General features: G+C 44.3%; 1 protein-coding gene across 3 annotated transcripts in view; it reads right to left on the bottom strand.

The window, feature by feature from the left end:
- Positions 1 to 26062, bottom strand: part of LOC135907763 (uncharacterized) — a 331017-nt gene that overhangs the window by 28159 nt on the left and 276796 nt on the right. For all 3 annotated transcript variants that reach the window (XM_070523168.1, XM_070523169.1, XM_070523170.1), the window contains 3 exons: positions 20943 to 21215; positions 17472 to 17616; positions 855 to 1118 (listed from right to left, as the gene is read on the bottom strand). In XM_070523168.1, coding sequence (XP_070379269.1) covers positions 855 to 1118; positions 17472 to 17616; positions 20943 to 21215 — 682 coding nt within the window. The remainder of the gene's footprint in view (positions 1 to 854; positions 1119 to 17471; positions 17617 to 20942; positions 21216 to 26062) is intronic.

Genomic DNA, 26062 nt, shown 5'->3' with positions numbered 1-26062 from the left:
CCAGACTGATACTGTGTTTTCCTTCCATTTAACCTCCTTCTGCATTTAAGGAAGCATTGATATGCCCAATAAATGTTTTTGTTAAATATCTTTCTTTGAGTAATGTCTAACATGCAGCATATGTAGGGCCCATGTAAATGTTGACAAAAGTGCTGCATCTTCACTGGACATACATGCATACAGGCTGCATATATCAAGCACCAAAGACAGTCGCGCACAGGTAACATATTTAAATAAGGTCTGACTGCCATTGGGACACATGAGAAAATGTTACCACACGTGGTGGCCAATTTTGTTATAGGAGTAATATGAGCACCAGCAGTCTAATTAACAGCTCATTAGAGATTCATTAGGAAGACGTGAGAAAGTCACAAGAAAACTGCTTTGGAGCGCACATTAGGAACACATTTCATGCTCTCAAGAAAAACACTCGTCAAGAATTCTACAGAAAGACGGTGGCCAATATGTTATAGAACGACATTAGGAATACATCAGAAAATTCCAAAGAAACTCATCAGAAAGTCTAATGGCTTTGATGTCAAAACTCGTCAGACTTCTGAAACTCATCTCATATTTTCATAAGGGATGAACACGAAAAAAAAAACAAAGATAGATAGCTCTCAGTACGTGCCTGAAATAAACTGATAACGTTAACACATTAGAAACGACACATACCTGTTTTCTGGATTTTTTTATTACGGAACTCAGCAAAGACAAACGTAATGTTATACTTTTGTTGTAATAGCCATATTGTTTCACAATTTATACTCTCATTTTGCACTACGTACTCTACAGCAATACCACATTGAATAGAGTTGGCTTGCTGCAATTAAGCACTGCATGCGGGAACGTACCTGTCACGTGTTCTTTGATCCGCTGTGCGATGTAGCCGTGATTCTCCGGCTGCCATTTTCCTCGCAGGACAACAATGGCGGCGGGTGCCTCTCCGAGCACTGGATGAGTCACGCCAAGCACGGCTACTTCAGCCACACAGGGTAGCTCGAGAACACATTGCTCCACCTCGAAGGGCTCCGCCTTTTTGCCGAAACACTTGATGACGCTCTTCAGCCGCTCGGTCAAAAACAGCCGGCCAGAAACGTCGTAGTAGCCAATGTCCCCTGCGTCCACACTCTGCGTCACTCACGTACTTCCTATTAACAAGCAGAGGACCTAGTAGTAGCTTAGGTTCCCAATGGAACACGCAGCGTCTAAGTGACTTCAATCCTACCACAAATCGCATGAGCTTCGGTACTTCTTCAGCAAGCTTGACGGCGGGCACATCAGTTTAGGCAATGTCATGGCAGGAGCAGGATTACATTTGAAGTTTCCATTTTTCTTAATCGTGTGATGTAGCTAAATGGCATCTAAACCACATAAGAATATCGTAAAGCAGCTACTGTTGAATCGTTAGTAAGGTTCGGTGTTAATTACACTTGAGCAAGTAGTCGCGTTATTCCGTTATTAAAACAGCGGAAATTGAGAAGACCATAGTATACGCAGGTAGGACAGAATTGCGAATGACAAGCAAATGTCCGCTTTAATTACCCAAGTTGGCTGTTATACTGCACAAATTGTCTCAGGCTTGTCATTAAGTATTATTGGACTGAAAAAAAAATCCACCGATGATTACGAAACTCCTTAATCTGAAATTTGAGCAAAGCTCCATTCGTGTTTTCATTTCTCGATATATTTTCTGGCGCGGACAATCTCCTCGTGCAGCACATTGGAAAGGCAGCCTTGTGTGGCGCTGCCGCCTCACTAATCGGAAGATCACAAGAGGCAGCGCGTGGACGAGGGGTGGTCACGATTCACAGCAGCCGCCCCAGACAAACAGGCGCTCACGCAGTACTTTTTTTCCACACACACAACGCCTGCTCCTCCGGCACCACCGTGTAGGTATCGTTACCGCAACGCCCGTCCTGCGCGGCACTACGCTTTCCTTCTCACTCTTCCGCATTACCCTTCTCCTCCGCTTTCGTCCTTGCGCTGTCCTCGCTATCGCCGTCCCCCGTACCTGGCGGCGCTCCGCGTTCGCTTTCATTTTGGGCTGTGCTCGTTCATTTGTTTCCAAGGGACGACACCGACGCCGACGCTCGCCGCAGGAGCGGGGCCCAATAGCTGTGAGCTAACATTCTGCAGAAGCCATCTCAAGATAAGTGCCGAGGTTATTTGAACTGGCAGTCAAGCTATGGAGAGTGACGCACCATATTGTCACGTGGTGGTGACGTAGAAGAACACCGTAGCAATACTGTGAAAGACAAAACTGACTTTTATTGGGCGAATCTGTACCCACAATAACAGGCTACACTTATAGCACAGCGATAGCGTCGAACATGGTCGGCGATCGTCGAAAATCTGATCAGCGGGTCAAGCGCGTCCGCTTTTATATACCTGTCGTCGAATGTTCCAGAGTAATCACTGGGACCCGCGTGCCGTCTACAAAGTTCTACATTATTCGCGTCCCGCACACATGCGATCAGATTACACAAGGTTCGGTCACAGTTCGATAACACAGCATGGATAACATACCAGAAAATTTCGATACATGCAGGCGCGTCCTGCGCTGTACGGTAACGTTTGTTAGGTGGTGAAACGTGTCGCCCGATAAAGACAAACAAGTACATGTGGCAATATGGCTGAAGACACTATTAGAATCTGTAATGGCCATTCTCGGATTTCCATTATTTCGGCTACATGCAGTATACATTTTTCCCGGGATTCGCCGACCTAGATATGTGGCATCCGCTTGTTAGGGTCGCCATAGACCAACAAATCGTGAATGGGACTTACACCGCGTGGTCGGCAATGAAATTACGAAGATGGAATGACTTCGATGAAACGACGAAAGCGCAATAACGGCAATGGCATGACAAGGACGGGATGATATACCTGAAGTGACGAAGATAGTATAATGACAGCAGGGTAAAGACGATGGCATTAAGATATTGTAATGATGACTTGACGACAATGGTACGACAATAATTGGATGACGATGCAGGAATGGCCAGGGGGGGCAAATGCGCTTTTTTTGTAGCGCACCCTCATCAGTGGCCTCAGCTCACCAGTGCGCAGCCTCACGCCGCAAGTAGCGCCCTAACTTTAAGTTCACCCGCTCGTTAAAAAAATTCACCTCCGTCCTTTACATTTGTCGGCACCTATAAATAATGTCCGCGCTCACACTCAGCACAGGAAGCTGTACCCGTCCTCCCTCACTTTAATAATTTAATATTCTGGGGTTTTATCTGCAAAAACCATGATATGATTATAAGGCACGCCGCAATGAGGGAATCCCGGTTACTTTCGGCCACCCGGGGCTATTTAACGTGCACCCAATGCATGGTAGACCGGTGATTTTTTCTTTTTCATTTCGTCCCCGTCGATATGAGGCCACCGCGGCCGGGACTCGACGCCACAGCCTCAGGCTTAGCAGCGCACCACGATAGCCACTGCCCCACCACCGCGACTGCAAAAAAAAAAAAGTCTTCGTCACCGTCAGGCTGAAAAAAGCTACCATCCTCCTCATACGTTCCGTTTGTTATATGTTCAAATAACTCATTTGCTCGACTCGCGTGCTTCGTTAACAACACTGATTGTCTAGTGAAATACCTATTGCCAAAGCGTACCACACTGCTTTCCTTTTAGCCGCTTGTCCATAGACCGGCAAAATAAATGAAGAACGGTAAACTGGTTCGGTAGGTGGCGAGTACTGGCGACTGCCTCCAGTGGCACTCGTGGCCCAGTTTCATCTCCCTTGAGAAAGAGGCATTTGTCAGGGCACAAACTTAGCAGTGCCTCACAAATTATATTGCTTACATAGAGCATATTGGGACACAGAATCACTGAAGTTCTACTCAACCGGGTTCACTCTGGCTCGGACTCGTCAAAATACTACTCAGCCGGGTTTACTAAGACTCGCCAGAATTATACTCAGGCAGAATCACTTGGACTACGGTCGAAGAACAGACAGGTGTCTCGAAGGCACTGTCTGTCTCTATAGCGGGCTGACTATAGTTATGTTTGGGCTTCGTGCTTTTGCCGGCAGAAGTGCTTCATTCTTGGGAGGTCATCATTGTGTGTCATCTGCTAGTGCGTGAGCCCGTGCTCTCGCGTATTTGCCTGCAAAATGTGTTTATAACGTGCGACGTTTCTTTTTCTGTTGCATTACTAGCTCTTGCCTGTTCTGTATTGCTGGTTCCCGTGGTGTTTGCGATAAAATTATAAAAATTAAAATTAAGTCTCAGTTGGTTCTTTTCACAAGTTTTAGGCCTGTGCTTGTCTAGTTCTGCTTGCATAAGTCTCACGCGAAAATTTCTGCGTGTAGCCTCCATTGCGCGTAGGCATGCAGGGAATTATAGAGATGTACTGAGCTGCGTGGGTTAGCGATGCAGTGTGCACACTATGGTTTAGAGGTAGGAAAAGCTTCGAAGTTTCTCATTTACAAGTGCAACTCCCTTTTACACATTGCTTTCGTCACGAACTGGTGTAATAGCATTATATCAGCTATAGCGTGCATCGTTCCGAGATTAATATGTATCGTGTTGCGAAATGCCTGTGTGGTCGTATCTTGTATTTATTGAAATTTGGCCCCAGCGTGCCATCTTAGCGTTCAGTAGATTAGATCGGCACTGCTCCGTGTGAATAAGATATCGGAATAGCCTAAGTTGCGAGACAGTCTAGAATGAAATAACCAATGTTAAAAGAAACTTGCGAAGCTAGGAGCAGTGTCCGTGTTTGGCATGCATGCTTACCACGAACATCACTACATTCGGCGAGTCGCAGGTTTTCGCCACGTGAACACAACTTTACAAACTTTGCACTTGCAATTTTATTGGTTCAGTGGATACATTGCGAACAATCCGTGCATTTCAATAATATGAGTATGTACTTGATGGTCAAGGTACGCTCTTTCACTATGGTGCGTTCCAAAATGCTTCATAGCGAAAAAAAAAAACCATGAGCACTTTGTCGGTGACATTGACATGCGCAAGTCGAAGAGTCAATTTCTCAGCCTGACCATGCATCACTTGAAAACCGCCTTTGGCCTTTATGTGCTTATTCCCATGTGTGCCCGCGAAGTGTCAGAAGACTCTGAAACCGTGGTCTCCACCAGGAATTATTCATTTGCGGCCGCCCAGTAACTGCTAGTCTGTACAAGGCACTTTCAGAAGTTGCGAAGCACATTTCGGTCTCGATAACGCTACTAACATCAGATATTTACGAAGATATAGCTAATGTTGCTTATATATAGCTAAGACGCTTATATTGCTACACACTCATATATTTGGCCATTCTGGCGACGAAGGCGGCGCCACGCGGTTCTCCTCCGGAGCAGTCACCCATTGTTATAAATCTGCAGCGCCGTTCGGAGGTTCGGTCTTGCGGTAGCCATGGGCGCGCCAAAGAGTAAAAACAGAGTATAATCGCATGCGCAGCGTGCTGCAGTACTCAGACCATGTCGTAGCCAGCGTCACTGCAAACGTACTTTTAAAATGTACTTCAAGACAGGCGTAACGACGAGGCACTGGAACCCGTTACAGAGCTCGTACTACATTTTCGTGGCACTGAATTGCGTACATAGCTCATCCCCCTTGTGAACAGCGATCGAGCCGAGTTCTGCGCAAGGAAGAAACAAACTTCAAGGGAGGTACCGAGTTACAAAGAAACAACTCAAAACGCAAGTGGAAAAACGCGAAACCCGTTCAGGCACAAGCACGTTGTCGTTAGTTAAACACCTACGCTAAATTTCAGTTCATTTTCTCCGCCATACGCTGCTCAAGGCTCTACACGAGCGTGATCACCCCTTTATGTTACGAGTTTCTTAAATGGTTCTATTTTACACCCACTTTATTTTTCTTTAGTTTACAATTCGAAATGCACTAAAGTTTGTTTCTTACTGCACAGGATTCAATTGTTAAAAGTAGGAGTACTTGAAAAACAACTAACGTCTGTTACCGGTATGCGCTAGTGTTTAATAAATGTTTGCTAAAACACAAATATATGCCTTCATGCCATTTCCAAGGCTTGTAACGCCATTCTGATATTTACAGAGCCTGTACTTTCACGCACTTCAGGTAGAGCGATTAAACGCTGACCTCGGTGTCTCTAATTGAATAATAAGCTGTTGGGATAGGTGGTTTGACATGATTCTTGCGAAGGGGAGCGCAGAAGCGTTGCGGGGAAAGGAGACATGGACAGCAAAGATGCTCACTTACAACTAAGTATACACTCCGATAAAGAACGATTTCACACAACCTCAAATGGAGCAGGAAGAAACACAGTGTTCACCTCGTCTTCACAGCTCCTCTCAAGCTTTCTCGGTTGTGCACCCTTGCAACACGGCCATAGCAAGAACAAGACCTGTGAAAAACACACAAGGACGCTCGCTTCCGGTGCTACCGAAGCTGTGGATACAACATACCACTCGACTGTGGGATAGCTTATATTTAGCAGACAGGGCGCTGTCTAAATGACAGGCTAAGAGAGCATTCTTCATTTTTAAAGGCCCTGAGCAACTCCGCGCACCTTTCTGTGCGCTGCAAGGATTGTGGTGGTAAGCCCCTTCTGGAGAAACCCGGGAATAAAAGCAGATCCAAAGGCAGACCCGAAAGGGAAATCCTCGTGGCAGGTCAGATTCACGCTGATGCTAAACATTGTATTAGTGCCCCGTCGGTTCATCTGGTCGGTAAGGAATTTACATTCGTCCCCATTGGCTGAAGTTTCTACGCCACCCCCTCTGTGGCTCTCACCCCGAAGGTTTTTTTTTATTTTTTTGGTATGACTTCTGTCAGGCGACTTGCATGTGCCGTGGTTGCTATCACCTACGCTATAGCTGTCATTGATGTAGTGATGCATGTCCCGTCAGGGAAATCTTATACATATAAAAAATGTAAACACTTTTTTTTACAATTATCGATGACAGCGCATGCGCAATAACGTTCCTGTTGGTTTGTCTCTGAAGATATACTTAGTCGCAAGTGAGCGTCTTTCCTGTTGCCGTCTGCTTTTTCCGCAACGCCTCTGCACCCCCTTTGCAAAAATCGTGTCTAATGGGCTTGATGACGCAGCATAAGCTGTTTCAACGTAGCTTCGCCTTCATTTACACACTTTGCATCTGTTTCGTGAGAGAGGAAGTATGATTTGCAGCGAAACTAGGGGGCCTGACGTGCTTTTATGCTTGCAATGCACATGGTTGCGAGATGGCTTTATGACCGTCTCGGCAGCAATACTGCCCCACCGTCGCGCTATCTATAGTCGCTGCAATGACCGAATACTGGAAATTTTATTAGCTGTTCTTTTACGCGCGCCATGGTTGAGAGCGACTCGAGCCGCGCCAGCTGCTGTGGTTGGCCCCCGGAGATGCTCGCTGCCTTCCGACAGAGACGGGAAGAAACAGTCGTTCTAAGAGACGTAAACCCCAACATAAATGTCGTTGGCACGCCAGCCCCGTTCAGACACACTAGGTCGCTATTTCAAACTTTTATATTCAAATTCTGCTATCAGCGCTTACGATTTGTCGAAATGTTTTCGGGCCACCCGCACTTCGCCTGTCTGACACACGACGGCACTACAACGGACATCCCACTCGACTGTGATGATATGTGTACACTGATGATGCAGCATTAGACCAGACGAAAGAAAAATAAATATTTCTGAATCAACGCCTATTTCGCCGTTAGCCCTCCACTATTGGTGAAACGTTTTCGCGCAGCGTCCACTTCGCCTCTCTGTCACATCACGTCATAAACCCGCGACAACTAACCGCGTCAAATTGACGTATACGTATTAAAATGAGTTAGTATGCCAAAGAAAACATATTTTTTCTGAATAGCTGTGCACTGCCCCGTTTGAACGGAGTAGGAAACAGATGCCCACTAGTCACTCTGGCAATGGCAACTTGCCGCTGCTGGGCAGCATGTAAATATGTTCGTATAATAAACACACTTGCCTGGCAGTATAATGTTATCGAGCGCTTTCGGCACAGAACAAAGTTACGCTGCTGTGATCAGTTTCAGCAGCATTTTGAACGTTCCTTCGCACACCACCGCGATTTTACAAATGCCACCGCAAGCTAAGTAGGGCGAAGCAGGGAAATCGCAGACGCCGCCACCACCTTCCTCATTCGCTTATCTACTCTTACCGAGCTGGCTTGGCCCCATTGAAACTCTCCCCACTTGAGCATGCTTCTCGCCTCACGTCAGCTAATTAGAAAAGTAATGCTGCTCAATGTAGGCAATACTATTCACTTTGAAATCAAAAACGACAAGTGAGCTCTTATACACGAAGAGCGCGTTTGGTTTGGCTTTTGCAAGGACGCTGCGGGTCACCACCCGATGCTTGCAGCGGTGCTTAGGCACATTTAACATCAGGAAATTGGAATAAATCAGATTCGAATAGCCTTACGTTATAGGGACCCTAGTCTATTTTTCCACTGTTACTCGCAAACATACTCAGCAATACTCCACTCAGCTGCGTTCATTAGGATTCACTCAATCAGACCCAAAAGGTCTTCGTGCCCACAGATGTCACGAACTCAGACTTAGGAAAAAAAACCGCCAAAAGATAGCGCACACAGGAAACATATAACGTCACTTACAACATACAAGGTGACATACGTGTGGATTAGTATAATGTTTATATTCTTCCAGTTTTCAGCGACTCTTGAAGTCAATAGACACTTTGGATAGAGAGTCGCCAGTTTTTCAAGCATTATCTTTCCTCTATCGTTCATTAAATGGATTGTTATTACATCTTCTCCTGCCGCTTTCCCCGATTTCATGCATCCCTACTTACAGGAGTCTATGCAACCCATTCACTTGTGCTTCGATTGGAGGCATCGTGGTGCCTCTGGGTACTGTACAGGTCTATATAATTCTTCCACTGCTTTTACTTCACTTACGAGATCGCTGATGATATTACACTGCTTATCTTTCACAGCATACATCTTGGTTTGTCCTATGCAAAGTTTCCTTTTTACTGATTTCATGCTGCGTACATTTTTGCTCTTTCTCACGGTATAATTTCGAATATCCCTTATTTTCTCCTTGTTGATCAGTTTTGAGAGTTCCGCGAATTCTATTTTATCTCTTGAGTTGTGCACTTTCATTCTTTATCGTTTGATTATTAAGTTCTTTCTTACTTGGGAGAGCTGGCCATCTGCCTGCCTTGGTGCCTTACCTCCCACTCCAATTGCTGCCTCTCTAGCCAGCCTAGTTACGGTTTTCTTCATTAACCCTTTGTAATCGTCTCTCTCTTCTAAGGCTGTATATTTGTTTGCAAGTACCAGCTTCAATTTGTCTGCTTTTATGTTTACTGCATCTTGGTTTGCCTGTTCTTCTTAACCGATATTACTTTTTCTCGGTTCAAATTCAGGTGAATCCTAACCCTCACAAACCTATGATCACTGCACTTTGCCCTATATAACACTTCTGCATCTTGTGCGATACTGAGATCGGCAGAAAGTATGGAAGTAGTTTCATTTCTTATTCACCATTAGGGCTTTTCCTAGTCCACTTTCTGTTGCTACGCTTCCTGAAGATGGCGTTCATTATTCGCAGCTTATTCCTTTCCGCAAATTTTATCAGCATCTCTCCTCTACCTTTTCTGGAATTGTCACTGTAGTTGCCCATAGCTTGTTCACCAGCCGTCTTTTTCCCCGCTTTTACATCTTTTACAACTTCTTCATAAAATTGGTCCCCTTCATCATCATCATGACTGGATGTCGAGCGTAGGCTTGCAGTATCTTCAATCTATACCTCTTATTAAATTTTATTACGGCTACTACTGCCCTCTAATTACTGCTATAGAATTCGTCAATCTATCCCGCTGTGTCCTTATGGATTAGGAATCTTACCCTGTATTGCTTCTTTTCTGGGAGACATCTATAGCAGAGGACATAGTCGTTAATGAGAACTGTATAAGCCTCACCAGTTCTTCTAATACCACTAAGGTCTATGTTATCCGAAAAAATGTCTGATAGTTCCACGAAGAGTCCTGGTAAGCTTGCCTCACTCGATAGAGTTCGCGTCCCAAAAGTTGCAAGGGTCAGTTTATATTGGCGGCCTATCTGGGCCCACAGATTCTTAGCATCCTTTGCTGCGTTACAGGTCTGACCGCCGCCTTGGTCAGTTGTTCTGCAGCTGCTGGGGAGTGAGGGCCATAGCTTCATCGAAAGAGTCATTTGGGAGGTAGTGGTCGAATACTACTCCAGGGACCTCAGCCCACTTCTTGTTCTGGTGAGTGAGTGTCCCTTGTTAAAGCTTAGTCGGCCTTCCTAATTTGGTTGTACCTGGATTAGTGGAGCCCCACTCACTCTCATCATCTTATAGTAAATGAATGGGAAACGTGTAGAAGTACAAAATCCAAATGAAGATGCCAACATTTTATCAAAGCTGAGTTTTCCAGCCCTGGTGTTAACAATGAGGTCACGTCTTTTATTTATGCCACAGCGATTGCGTGTCGGCAGTTGGAAAATAAACAACTTTAGTAGTAACTACTATGCTTTCCTGTTAGTTAACAAATTATAACTAACTATATATTAATAATAATATTAACAACAACAATAACAACAACAACAAAATTATTATTATTATTATTATTATTATTATTATTATTTAAATGTAAATAAAGAGTAATTTGAAATACAGTTCTAATGCACTGAAAAGCCGAAGCTAGTACTATTCGAACAACAACTATGTTGACAGCACGGTGCCGAAAATTAGTGTTACAATGCGTGCCTATGGATGGACCCTGAATGTATGTAATGGGTGCTGCCAGATTTCTAATCAGACGCCAGCGTTGTTCTTCACACCGAACAGTTCAGGCTGGTTACGGGGATTGGAAAACAGAATATTTGTCGGAATTTACGAGCATATACTAAGCGACTACGTGTTAAAGTATTCCCTTATTTTGCTGTGCTTGCTCTTCAGAAGCAGTGCAACAGCTTGACGTTGCTGAGATTTGGCCGAGACTGACGCCGAATGCTTACTCTAAATAATGTCACTCAAATGCCGTTGCCATGCGTGAGCCTAAAAATAAAACAAATAAGTTTCTTTTGTACTGTAGATGAGCTCTGGCTACAATACGGACATGTTGTTCTTCACCGTGATGTTTTCAATAATTCTTATGTCAACAAACGCTATTATTGCCTGAAAATCTCCAAACACAAATTCTTGTCCATTTAATTCGAGCAGAAAAAGATAAATTCCAAGGTGTTTACTTCGTATAAAAGAGTTAGTGGGGCAGTGGTGACCAGTGACAAAAAAGTAACATTGAAGTGACACCAAAAAGTCACCGCCACCCTTCTCACTCTCGTTGCGGCTTTCAATCTGGCTACAACCTTCAAAAGGCTTAGCTACAGCTAACATCAACAGCCATATATAGCTTGTCAGTTCTTATAATGCTTATAACGCTTATAGAGCTTCTTATTTATTTATTTATTTATTTTCAATACTGTCAGTCCCATCAGGGACCATAGCAGGTGGACATACAAAAATGAAATACATGGTGATAAACTTGCACATACAAATTGCGTGTCAATAAGCCAAACAAGGAACGTAAAGGAACACAGTAAACAAAAAACAACAAATATAGATATCAAATTTCTAGGAGACATGCGCAGCAATACCGAGAATACATCCGAAAAGGACAGCGAACGGGAACAAAAATAACAGTAAACACCTTCTCGATAATGATCATGGCTTACAAGGGTTGCAAAGCATATTATGTGAATAAGACAGCGTTACTGATTGCTTGATATGGTTTCTAACCGTGATGTAACCTGAGATAATGAGTCTGCGGAAATGACTGAAGGATCGAGGCGATTCCATTCCCTTATCACGAGGCGGAAATAGGAGTGCATGAATGTGTCATTATGGCATGAATATTCTGTTAAAGCATGTACATGTCGAAGTCTAGATGATCGTGACTGCGAAAAACATATGTATTTTGTTATGTATATCTTATAATAGTTGTGAATAAAGTTAAATAAAAATTTAAATGCTTCGCTCTTGATGAGAGTGTCGTTAAACCCGATATAGCCGCAAGGTTAGTGCGTGAATCTGTGCTCGTATACTTGTTGTAAATAAACCGCAGCGCTTTTCGCTGTGCTTCTTCCAGTTTCGTTATGTTAGTTATTGAGTGGGGAAACCGAACCGTGTTATACCTGTGTCACACGGGCACATTTGGAAGGCCTTCCAGTCGATGGCCTTCGAAACGCCACAACTCTATCGACTCAATGGAGTTGTCGCGCTGCTACACGGCACTTTTGAAAGGCCGTTGAGCGGTTCAGGCGTTTCTCGCAAAATTGTGTGGCGCTGCCGATCTTTATTTTCGTTTTCATGTCACGAAAAGTTAAACAACATTAAAACCTCTTAAAAGCCCTATAATTTCTTTTGTTTCTTTATACACAAACATTTGTTTATACATCGCCATACATATATGTTTAGTTTTCAAGTTGTTGAGTAGCGAAACTGCGGCAACGCTTTCGCCGCTCGATGCGGCCCCCGTTTTGGTGTGTGTTCGCACATGTCAAGTGGCAAAAATACTTTATTGAATAAATAATAACAGTCATATACAGTATTTTTAGAGCATTTTGGTTTGATGTTTTTCTCTAACCGTGAGTACGAGCACACTGTGAACGAGAGGGCATGTACGCGCTGTTTCCGCTTCCGTTGCTCAAAGGCCGTCGAGATTTCGATAGAGTTTTAACGTGCTCCGTTGACTCGATAGAGTATTGACTCGACGGCCTTCGAAACGGCCCGTGTGGCAGCTCGAATTTGACCTTTGAGTCAACTGACTATCGGTTGGAAGGCCTTCCAAACGCCCGTGTGACACGGGTATTAGCGTACTCCAAAACTGGTCTAACGAAAGTAGTATACGCGAGAAGCTTAGTCGACGTTGGTGCGAGGCGGAGACATCTTCGGAGATAAAATAGCTTGCGTAATGCCTTCGAGGTCACGTTGGCAATGTGTGGGTCCCATCTCAGGTCAGAAGTTAGAGTGATGCCTAAGTATTTATGCTGGTGAACTTTCGTTAGTACTGTGCCGTTAATAAAGTACGGAAAGTCGTAAGGTTGGTTTTTTTCTTGTTACCGTCATGCAAACTGATTTAGTTGTGTTTATCGTCCTTTGCCATTTTTTGCACCATTCATTTATCTGGTCTAGTGAGTTGCTAAGTGACACATGAACTTCGTAGGTATTAATTGCTTGGTAGATCATGCAGTCACCAGCAAACAGATTAATGTTACAGTCAATATTTCTGGTTATGTCGTTATTGAAAATTAAAAATAACAGTGGCGCCAACACGGATCCTTGGGGGACGCTTGATGTGACAGGCACTGTCACAGATTGCACATGCTGAAATAGCATGAATTGTGCCCGGTTTGTTAAGAAATCTGTTACCCAGTCTAAAATTTCCCCATTCCCAACAAAAGCCCGCCATTTTGTTAATAATTTACTGAGGCATACGCAATCAAATGCTTTCGAAAGCATTTGATCGCGTATGATGAGTTATCTGGCATTATTAAACCTTTTATATCCTCAGCAACAACTATAGTTAAGCACCGTAAGCTTGCTTCCCCTTGAAACTTTTGACCTACACCAGTATTGTTGAAGATCATGCGCAGTAAAGAAAATATGTATCGTAAATACAAAAATCGCCCATGTAAGCTTAGGTAGAGAACGTTTTGCACATTACTGACATACCTACTTAAAAGCGTAGAAAAGTTACTATGGAAATGTAATAAATCAAACTCGGATCAATTCTCGAAAGAAATGGCAGGTACCTAATGCGTTTCTCAAAGAGTCCTACAAGGAGCAGAATAACAAAAATTCAAGAAGAAGACTGCGTTTCACAAATGTTAAAGATATTGCACGCGGGTTCAGCAACTTTTTTGCTAGTATTCCTGATATGCCTTTTTCGGCGCCTCAACCATCGCCTTCTGGATGCCGCCGTAACGACACCTACGTTAAGCGCGTGGGGCAGTGCCCCTTGAAAGACCATGCCGCTGCCTTTCAATCACCCCACACATTGCACCGCAGACTCCCCGTCGCCACCTTAACTATTTCAAAATTACTCGACCTATTGCTTGACCGGCCGTTCTAATGCCTCAAAAACATGCCGCCAACGACTCCCCCGGATTACCTCCTAACCTTTCGCATTCCCAACACGCTCCCAAGCCCCCGTATTTCTTAAAGATTTCATTTTTCTCTTTCTTTTTCTTTCGCCCCCCCTTTGTTGTGTCTTGGTACGGCCCTGGCACCCCCCTGCTTTTTTTTTTCCCTTTTTTCTGCTTCTATTTCTTTTCTTTCCTCCCCGCGTGCCCACTCTCACGCTCTTGTCCCTTCGTCTTGAGAATGAGGCTCACAGACGTCGGACGACAGCGCCTGTTCCCTCTTGTAATCTCTCTCTTTAAAACCAGCCGCCAGCGACAACACCCGCACGTGACGTCACTGCACTAACCCTTTAAAACTAACACGCCGAGGATGACGAGGCCGCCTTTGACGAAGATAGGTCCACCTATCGAAACGTTGGCCAGCCTGTCTGAGGTACTTCAACCCTGTTTAAAAAAGTTTATACCACATATTGCTGAAGGTAAGGACCTTCGCATGTCGCGCTTCTCAGAGGAATCTCTGTATCTCTTCCCAACTACAGCGTGTAAAGCTCGCCCAGTGATTATGAATCACAAGAATTCTAGTCCTGGTTTAGATTTTATATTCTGTTATCACATTAAGGAAATTGTGTACAGTGTATGTGAAAGTTTCAGTCACGTTGTGAATTTATTATTTAAAACTGCCATTCTCCCTGGTTCACATGAAATGATCAAACATAATTCCTGTGAGTAGATAACGGACGTCACATTGTTAGCGAATTTCAGGCCTATATCTTTCTTGCCCTGTTTTAGTAAGGCAGCAGGAAAGCTAATAGAACAGCGCATCTCTAACAACATGAACATGTCCAACCATTAACACCAATACAGTTTGGTTTTCGTCTTGCATGTTCTGCTATGCTAAGTTTAATCATACTGATTGACAAGGTCATAGTAGAAATTGGTGGGGGCTAGTTCGTAGGCCCTGCCTTTATCGATTACATAAAAGCCATCAATTACCCTAATCACCATATTCCCTTTACCAAACTCAGCGCACATGGAATAACTGGTCCATATGCAGAGCTACAGCGAACTTATAGAGAAATATTTAGCGCGCAAAATCGACAAGGACACAGTGACATCGGTTACAATCACTCACAAAGAATTTGCTTTTTTAAATACTCGCTGAACCCTTTTTAATCTGTTTTTAATCTGTTTCTGTTAATACTGAGGACTCTTGTTGCACATGCTCACTGATGATAGCTGGGATATTTGTGTTCTGTCTCTTTCCGAAAATGAAACAGTTGTGAGTAAGCGCTCGCGTGTCCCCATTCACTGTGTCCTTGTCGACTGTGCGCGCTAAATATTTCACTATGAGTTCGTACCAACTCGCCCAACTGTCATTTCTGCCACTGCGAAGTTCTTTACACGACAGACTAGAACAGGTTTGCATTTGAAGACTACCGTCTGACACAAAAATAACTGACATTGGCGTTCCACAGGGGCCCATACTCTGCCCCTTATAGTTCTTATTGTTATTGATCATTTCGTGAACTGACTAACGTCTGCAGAATGTCTTTCGTACGCGGACGACACCACTGTTTACACTTCCCATAACGACATCTGTAACCTAACTCAGCGTTTAAATTATGAGCTAGATAATATCAGTAGTTGGTAGAAAAAGAAAGTTGCTCATTAACCACGAGAAAACAAACTCTGATTTTTAGTTCGCACAATGAACCTCGACCAAGCCTATCTCCAGTGCACATAGCGTCTCGAAGGCGATCCTCACCTCAACACGTGAGAGTGCGGGAAGATGAGGCTGAGAAAGGCCCTCGTGAGGGCTCGTCTTCATGAGGATGCCCATGCCGGATGACGGCAATGTCATGACCACAATGGCATCACAAAAGCGGCAAGACGAATGCGTGACGACGACTGCATAACGACGACACAATGACGCCAAAAAATCACATTATTAGCATAACCACGGTTCAATGACTACGCCATCATTACGATGCAATGAATAAGAACTGGCATCCGTGGAGCGACGAGGGTGGGTGGATGGCGACGTCATGACGACAACGAACGAAAGCGGCAGTCTTCTGACAAGACCCGGTAAGTATCGGCACGGCCACATAATCTCTAGCGCGCTTGCGGAACATGCCTAGACAACTGACGCTTAGGTCGGCTGGGGCACCGCACATGTCCTTTCACGCGAAATATGCTTGAGCCAGCGCTTCTATCTTCAGCTGTTAGATGTACAGACAACAGCACGAACTTTGAGTCTAAGCGGTGGATACGTCAACGTGATAGGCACCCACACCCTACGTCAGGTAATCAGCGGCGTATAAGTTGGCGCTGCTACTGTTTCGCCTTTATTGATGCGAAAGCATTATATGTCCCATGAGGCAGAAAAGCCACCGTTGTTGTCCGCAACGAGTGGTACTGAAAATGGCCGACGGCGCAAAGAGCAAAAACACTGCAAAATATGCTAGGATTGACGTCAAATTCCTCAGGGAGGTTCCTGTAAACGAAACAGTTTTGAACAAAAAATGGCGTAAATATTGGTGCGGGTGGGGATCGAGCCCAGGCGTCCAGGTGGCGAGGCGAGCTCACTTCCCCGGTGTGAGAACCGTGGCGACTCCACGGTTCTCGTTGACTAAAGGTGGGCGTAGTGTGTGCATCATTGCACACGTCACGTCGCAGCCACTGAATAAAGGTGTGCCTAGTGCGTGGTTCATTTGGCACGTCACGCCACCGCCTATGCGTAGGAGATAGTACTACGTCATGAGTGTGAAAGTTAGTGTATATAAAAAAGCATCGATATCGAATTCAATGAGTATGAACGGCCTCTGCGGTTACGAAATCCTCGGCGGGCAAGCGAGCACGTTCAGATGGTTGGCGCATTTTGATTTGGCCATACCGAGGTGCACCTAACGGTCACTTAGAACGCAGGACAGAGGTTGCGCGGACAAAAAGCCCGGAAAGAAACATTTCATCAAAGAGACTATAGTGATTTCGCTCTCTTAGGCGTAAGCAGGCTGAAGTGTCTCATTCTTTATTAAACAAGGCATTTTTTTTTAAGACTGCTTCATTTTGGTGCGGTTCAGTGTTTGTTTTCTTTCATTTTTGGACGCTTTCAGCCTCTAGCAGCGGTACTAGGACATTTTATAGCTCAGACTCTAGCTATTATATTAAGGTAGGTATAGTGATAATGTATTTCTCTTTACTGTATGGAAAGGAAGTGGCACAACCTTAAAACATAAAAATGAAACCTAATTCTAACTGTTCACACGTTGTATGGCTAATAAACACCGTTCATGTGGGCATTAGTACTTCGTTCCAACGTAAGCAGGTAAGATACTCTCATCGCTGTTTGGCAACTCACCTGTGCGCAGCCAGCCGTCAGCGTCGATAGCGGCAGCTGTTGCCTCGCGGTCATTGTAGTAGCCGACCATGATGTTAGGCGAACGCACCATTATTTCACCGCGTTCCAGCGGCGGCATCGTCCTGTGGGACTCTGGATCAACGACCTACGGTGGAACAATGTAAGCAACTTAGGTGGGTTTCACCATCCGCGTTTACTTGCCTATAATTCCTTCATAGATCGTTGCATAATAGGGGAAGAATACTGCTAAAGAAAGTTTATCATTCCAAGGCACGGTTCTAAAGAGAAAAACAATAATTTACCGCAGATGATCAGGATGACATAAAGAGGCACCCATTCTTACATTGTTCGTATGTACAAAAGGTACAGCAGCACTCGCAACGTCAAGCGGCAGGTTCATGAAAGTGTCTGAAAGGTCGACGAAAGATGCCTTCTTTCCGATAAATGCATTAGCAGCCCTGCGTCAATGCCATGCTACGCAGCGCAAGATCGGACACATAAAAATATAGCAGGTGTTACAGAAATATTTGGTGCGAGGAATTGTGTGCAGAGCAATAAATCATGGTTCAAGCAAATGCCTTATTGAGCACATTGTACACATTGCATCGTGACGTAAGCATTAGTTGTAGTTTGTAAAAATATATGGTGCGGCAACGGTTATTTAAATGTGATGTAAGTGAATACTAGTGTCGTGCGTTTTAAGGCCACTCGGTAGGTGGTAGTAACATTTGGGGTCAATCTTACAAATGGGTCCACCCTGTTGCTCCACATCGCACCAGACCCCATGCTGACATCGTCTTGCGAAGGCCGTATCAAGACTTCACCAACCTATTTTAGACAAAAGTCTCAAATTCGCATAGAACACCATGCCACTTATATTTCATAGAGATTATCGAAGGCCGCTAAGATAGGGAAGGGGAGTTGATTTTGCAAATATGGCCACAAGAGCAACAAACCCAAAAACACAGCATAAAGCCCAGTACAACAAGAATGGAGGGTGATACAAGAGACAAAAGCGTGTTACTTCCTCTAATCGACAGTATGCTAGCCTGATTCCTGGCAACGCTTCACTATGACCAAGCCTGGAATGTTCGTAGCTAGATACTATGCTCGCGCGGTCCATATGACAAACCGGAGTATGTGTAAGTCATTGTTGAGCGCTGGGACCACTTGTTCACGTTTATCAAATAGCTGCTCGCAGATATACGTGCTACCAAGCCTGGTGCAGATTCTCGCAGCCCTCCTAGGCAATGCCAGAAAAAATACGTTCTTCGAGGAACTAAAGAAATTTTGGTGCACCGACGTCTCAGAACTGGTGCTTGTGCGTCGTGCAGGTCTGCAGCTCAGTTAGTTGATCTTGTATTTAAGAAGCAAGTCCTTCCACTTTCACCAACAATGGAAGCGAGGAAAACGAAATTTCAAAAGAAGCCAGGATGCATGTCTTAGAAATGGCCTGCGAATATATATGCATATATATGAAGATCGGTCCACCGATCCAAACTGTCGAAATCAAATACTTGTTCTGTTTACCCTGTAGCACCACTCAAGTTCTTTACGTTTAAAAGGTAGCCTGGAGAATCCCTCTTTGCCTACTATATATATATATATATATATATATATATATATATATATATATATATATATATATATATATATATATAGTATAGGGTATATAGTATAGTATAGGGTATTGTTCAGCCTTCTCGGCTTGTATGTCTTAAATTTTCAAGAAGTAACTTCATATTGAGACCCTACCAAAGCTGCAATTTTTCCTTGCATGCAGAGACTTCGTCAACCACTGCAATGATGACTTTACTCCTGCCTAGAAAGTTAGCGTTATAAGGCTGTTCAGGAGCCGAGTAATGTCGAATAGAAATGCAACGGCACTATTTCACCTACTTTGTATCTGAAAATTTGGTTACAGTTCCTCCTTTGGCTTTAGTGAATTAGTATTCTAATTCAGCAACTTCTAAAACATGTTTGCCGAACAGAGCCATCTGACTTCACGCGTTGTGCGCAATGCCATTTTGTCCACTGTTGCCAGCCTCTAACAAAGACAAGAGCTGACGGTGATTCAATAGAATTACCTGAATAACGTCAACTGTGGTGGTAAACAGTGGTAATCTCGTACTTCGTTGGTAGCACATTGCGCCACGTGTCTATTTGTGGAGAATGTATTGCACTGCAACAGAATTCACGTTGAGTGCTGCAACCTTCACCTTCAGGCCCCAAGTAGCCCATTGTTGCATCTAACAATTAAAGGGTCCCCGTCAATTGCGAGAGAGACAAGCTTCTCTCACGGCAATTCGCCCAATTCACCCCTTTTTCATTCACTGAGAAAATATCGACACCAGTGGCTCTTCCTATCATCGACACCAGGTCAGGCATCTCCTCTGGTATGTCCAGGTTTTGGTTGATACCTTTGATGAAAATAGTGCAATGAGCGTCGTCGGTAATTCCAGTGATATCGTAGACAACAACTGAAAACGCAACAAACCTATCAAATAACTGGTTGAGACCACTTTCATGTCCGCGCTTCTGCCCATTAACACGTCCCTGCGATAGTATTTGCAAAAGGCCGCTTGTTTGAGACCCCATTTTCAGACTTGAAGGAATACGCGTCGCAGTACGCCACTCCAGTAGCGCAGTCAACTCGACAGGGCGCTTAGTTAAAAAGCTAAATTATGAGGTTTTACGTGCCAAAACCACTTTCTGATTATGAGGCACGCCATAGTGAAGGACTCCGGGAATTTCGACCACCTGGGGTTCTTTAACGTGCACCTAAATCTAAGTACACGGGTGTTTTCGCATTTCGCCCCCATCGAAATGCGGCCGCCGTGGCCTGGATTAGATCCCGCGACTTCGTGCTCAGCAGCCTAACACCATAGCCACTGAGCAACCACGGCGGGTATGGTCGCTTAGTGTTCGGGTCAGCTACAGAAGGAAAATTTTTTGGGTCAGACCGGATGCCTTATTTTCAGACAGCTGATGTTCTAAACAACCTTATCTCTCGCATATATCAATTTCATGAAGAAGGCTGCAGCTTGAAAGTCGGTAAAGAGGACCCATTCACTCTAAATGCATTATAAGAATTTCCAGCGAAAATTGACACTAAGGAAGGAAGCAAGTGGACGGTGTCTTTCTGTCCACTTGCTTTCTTCTTTATAATTTTTTTTGCGTGTGGAATTCTTATAATACACTTAACGCTGAACTAACTGGCCCAATTTTCAGCTCCCGTGTTGATTCCCCTTTCTCCCCTTTCTGTGTTGATTCTTAGCCTAAGAGAAATTTTTCATCATCGGACATTTAGCACGCTTGATGTTTACGGAAGCAGTGAGCGAGCTCTGATGCACCGTGTAATTGAAAAGGAAGTATTCAGGTGGCGTGGTCGAAGTAATAAGGGGAATGAGCAACAATAATGAAGTAAAAATGACTTTGTAACACCATATACAAAACGTTACTGTACGTTACCTTCACTTGTGTACCGGCAACAGGAAATCCTACGCTGTCGAAGCATAACTGACCAGCTGGGGGGAGGCAGACGTCCCCACCCGCCTCAGACAGGCCATAGCTGTTCCTGAATTCCGTAAGCTTCAACGTGGAGATCACAAACGCCGCCTTGCTCTTCGGTAGAGTTGCACCTAAGCTGACCACCTTCCTCAGTGAAGGAAGCCTCGTACCCGTAGCCGCGACAGCGCTTGCTAGTAGATAGAGCACGGAAGGTGTCGTCACAAGAAGGGTCACCTGTAACGACCGTGGGAATGAAGAATTCCTCAGTGACAAAATCCGACATTTCGCCCAGTCATGACACAAAATTTTATGGATAGAGATGTTTTGTCTTTACTTTTAGTATATTCACAAGATGCTGTTGCTACAGGCGATGTAATCATGGTGGACTGGGGTGGCAATTATTCTGCCTGAATGAATTTTTCTGTGTCAAGAGGCCAGTCAACGTTAGTTTATCTATTGAACCTCCCGCAACATGTCCGTAGAATGCTCAGCAGCTACTTCACACCATGTCGTGTCGTTCTGGGGAAGGTAACTGCTGTGGCCCGCGTGAAGAATAGTTTATGGCGAGTAAATCAGTGCAAGTTCGAGCGTTGGAAAACGTAATATGCTTGTTTTCAGATTGTTAGAGAAACTAGACCGCTCACGAAGATGATATTTTGATGATGAGCGAGCAGCTTTCGGAGCAATGTGCTGGCAAAAAGTAAGTGTGGCCATGGCCCCCATGTCGTCTAGCGCTTTCACTGGTCACGTATAGTCGCTCCTTTGTTGATGTGTTTCGCGCACAACTGAAAGTGGAAATATGAATACACGCCATCTCGCCCGGCCTTCATTTGTACTAAGGGTGTATATGGAAATTGCGAAATCCTCATCTTCTGCGCACTTAAAGCGGTATATTAAGCTATTACATAGTTTCGCCTTTGCTTTCGGAAGATGAGAGATCAGTGCATTTCGGTGTGGGAAGCCACTTCAGTTTGAAGTTTCATCTACTGTGCAAAATTCATAAGCGCTGTATTCGAAATGCCATCAGTCTATTCAATGACAGTCTCACCACACATATTTTGAAACTGCTGAATATTACCATCATTCTATAGCTGTAAAACAAGACGTTTCTTAACGACAACGTTGATTATTAGACATCGTGGCTAGCTCTTCAGCAATCTGGCTAACTCGCACCACAGTGCATTTGCCGGCAAAAAAACTATATTTTGTGCAAAAGAAATGATTACGCACGTGAAAACACTACGGTTTGTACCACCACTATTTTTGAACACTCGCTTCTATACTAAGTCCTTCCTGTGACTGCAATGCCTGTTTATAAATATCGAGTAAAATGTGACTATCGAGTGAGTTTCGTTGCATTTTTTGTGTTCATTGCATGTTTCAAAATGTATCTTCAAGGCAAAAGATGCCACGCTCTTCAAATATTCCTAAACCGTTTCTTCTGTCCCCTTATATTGATTTAATCTTTCATTTATGAAGTTGTGCTCACTATCTTGCCATTGTTTCAATAAGCTCTACATATTTATATGCACTAGGGACCAGCTTTGTTTCAGGGGCGCAGAGCCAAAGTACAGTCTTTGCACTGTGTATTTGACTGCGTGCCTAATATCCCTGTGTGGTTGAATGGACTTTAAAGTTGAAGTTGATTCCACAAAGAAGATAACCTGTGCCACTCTTTTTTTTTAAATCTCTCTTTGAGCTCAGACTCATCTGATTGGCGATGTAGTGAGGACGTTCGTACTAATTGTGGCACGGGATGATGTAGAAGAAGGCAACTTATCGAGAAGCCAAGCGCAAGATTGGAGGATGGCACGATTGCCGCTGTGAGCTGCATGTAACGTGTGCTTGCTCATACCAGCCATCTTAGAGAAATAAAAAAAAGAACTGAATGTTTGTCAATTCAGAAAACTGACTTGGTATATGGCTTGACATCGATGACCTAGTCGCCTGCTCACACAATGAACGCCTGGCAATGAAGACTCTCAGGGAGACGTAAACACTCCTGAAGTCATCGGGTATGGCGCCAGACAAGTCTAACAGAACTGACGGCACGTGGTGAGCACATTTGATAGTTAACAAGACCCTAAGTCAGCAAATGATTGCTATTCAAAAAAACGTCAGCTCTTGTTCAGCAACCAAAAAACCTACAAAGAAAAATGCTTTTGTAGAGTCATGACACATGTAGACAACCATTAGCAACATCAATGGCTTTAACGGAAACCTCCCCACAGTATACATTAGCAGACTGGGTACCACAATCAAGCGGTAAGACACAAGGGGGAACTGAAGTCTTATGTTTTCACTTATGACACCGACGCCCCCCGTGCAAGCCCCGCTTCATCTCCAGCGTCCCTATACGTACACCGTCCCCATTATGATTTGTCACCTTTTTGTCTGTGAGCCATGACGGGAATCAAAGCTTACGACTGCAAGCTTGCTATAACTTACCAGCGCTTGGACGTGGTGGCACTTGTGAGGCTACAACAAAGCTGCCAACGAACGTGCTCTTTAAGCTAGTTTCAAGAAGTAAAAGACTGCTGTCCGCAGAGCAAACACCACTAGGGAAATTTCAGGAACATTTACCAGCTTAGCGAGCCTTCACGCAAAGAAGAGGCAGAATCTAGCACTGCTCAAAAGATAATGGGAATATTTTACTGTAATGATCTCCATATAGACGAGTGTCATCGTAACTGTCTACAGAGATTTTCTCAGATGAAATCATAAGTGAACGTCATGATACGCTCAGCTTGTATCTCAACTATTAGGTACTGCTGCTAGTAAGTACTGATGAGACGCCTCACGTCTGTGTTTCTTGAACGCCCTTAAATGTAATCAATTATGTTAACATCATCACCCAATTAGTGTGTAGTGTAGAACAAAGGTCTCCTGCTCAGACTGATGTAGGGCTACATTTGTTCAAGGTGATTTTGTACCTGAGTCACTTGCATCCCTCCAGCCTATATCTCATTCTTTAATCTGATGCTCTGGGAAACCACTCGTTATCAAGCCTACAACGATGGCATATTGCTAAAGTTGTTTCACTTATTCTCAACTATAACAATAGCTATTCGCCTTCGCTCTGGCATTCACATTACCCATTACCCCCTATAACGTACGCCTACCTCACCATAAATCTTTTTTTAATGGCCTAGTGGGTCATCCTTTTCAGTCCCGAATTGTAAACAAGTATCGGTAAATGTGTGAAGTTCACATAATTTAATGCCAATATGCTCGAGACTCCATCAAAGAAAGTCAAAGTGAGAAAAGGAATTTCTCTGCCCTTTTAATGAGGCATCGTAAATAGAGAGTAATAAACATTACGGGGACGACAGCGCTGAGCCCACAATATGTATTTCGTTTGCTGTCCGTCACGCATCGTTTCTTCAAAAAAAGAAACTGAATCATCTGCTCTTTCATTCATTATTCGCTGCAACCATGATCAGAAAGGGAAAATATTTCGCAATTCTTACCGAAATGCCATACGTCAAATATCCAGCCAAACACGGCAGTCGTTCCACCAAAGCGGCCGTCTGTAGCCACAAATTTTGCTCAGGTGTAAGATGGAGGTTTTGAGTAAGATGAACGTCGAGTTTACTTTAGGCTTCATGTTTGTGGTAGATTCCTTGCCATTATTACACGAGAATGGCAAAATAGGCTGTGTACTGAAATGAGTACGCCATGACGGAAGCAAGACGTACTTGTAACCTAAAGTACCGTAAAATAAGCCGAATAATGAGGGAAGAGGGGTGATTGTGTTCACAGAAAGACAGTTGTAAAAGAGGGTATTCGCGCGGGTTCATCAAGTCTTCCCGGCCATTATCATTGTGTTTATTCTGGGCTACTTAATTTCCATCACTAGTCTTTGTTTCTTCCCCGTTATCGCGACATAGCTACCTTAACTTTTCTTGCATAATCATTTTATTTCGGCCGCCTGAGCTCCTTCACGTCGTCATGGTTTTCATGACTTGGTGTTGCATTGGCATTGATTCAAGTCTCTCTAACATGAGTGTAACCATTCCCCAAGTTTCGGTATCAAAGATGCCTACGCTTGCTCGCTTTTCTTGATGTGTGCACATGTATTCGAAACAAAATGTTGCAAGGTGGTTCCTCTGTTATATGTACAGTACCTTAAGCTAGGCGTCTCACGAGGCGCAAAATTCCATGGTTGTTGGCCTGTGAAAATCATGCAAGAAAGCAGTGGAAAGTGAAGGCGTGAGAACAGATAGCGCCTCTCATCAAAACGCAGCGGTTTTCATCCTCACGATATCTGCGGTGAATTTCCTCACAGACAACTCTATTTATGATTTAGGCGCAATCTTTCCCTAAAGCTATGTTTTGCCTTCGTCAAATTGAAAGCACCGTGAGGGAGAACGGTTGGCAGAACAAGATGATCAATATATGAATACTTGAACTAATTAGGTAGACTTTCGTAAATATTGCTACGGAATAGTATTACCAATGACGAAGAGGCGAGCAGTACGAAGACGACGACAACGATTGGAGGCTAGCGCGGGCTGTTGCCTCTTGGCCAAGTGCGGCGTATTACGTTGTAAATATACTTGTATATAGCTTTTCATTTGCGTCTTCTTACGTAACATATCTGGTGGAGGTGGACGTTCACTGTACCTCGTCACGGAGCTTCGCAGTGGACGGTACGTCGAGCCTAGCTTCATGGCTCCCGGCGATGACAATTCGACTCAGCCGCCTCCGACCCCTCCTGCCACTTCGACGACCTACATCTCTCTCCCTGCTCCTCGTGATCCTGGCGTATTCTCGGGCAAAGATGGGGACGACGTCGACGACTGGATCAGCCTGTACGAAAACGTCAGCCGCAATAACCGGTGGGACCCTACTATCATGCTTGCCAACGTAGTCTTTTACCTCGGTGGCACACCTCGAGTTTGGTTTCGGACGCACAAAGAGGAGCTCACCAGTTGGGATTCGTTCAAGCAAAAGCTCCGAGACTTGTTCGGCAACCCCTACGGTCACAAACTTGCCGCGCAGAGGGCGCTTTCCGGCCGTGTGCAGACGTCAACAGAGCCCTATGTCACGTACATTCAGGACGTCCTGGCTCTGTGCCG

The sequence above is a fragment of the Dermacentor albipictus genome, chromosome 8 (genome assembly GCF_038994185.2).
Source record: "Dermacentor albipictus isolate Rhodes 1998 colony chromosome 8, USDA_Dalb.pri_finalv2, whole genome shotgun sequence".
NCBI lineage: Eukaryota > Metazoa > Arthropoda > Arachnida > Ixodida > Ixodidae > Dermacentor > Dermacentor albipictus.
The sequence above is the reverse complement of the archived record's forward strand: the minus strand, read 5'-3'. Positions and strand labels throughout refer to the sequence as shown.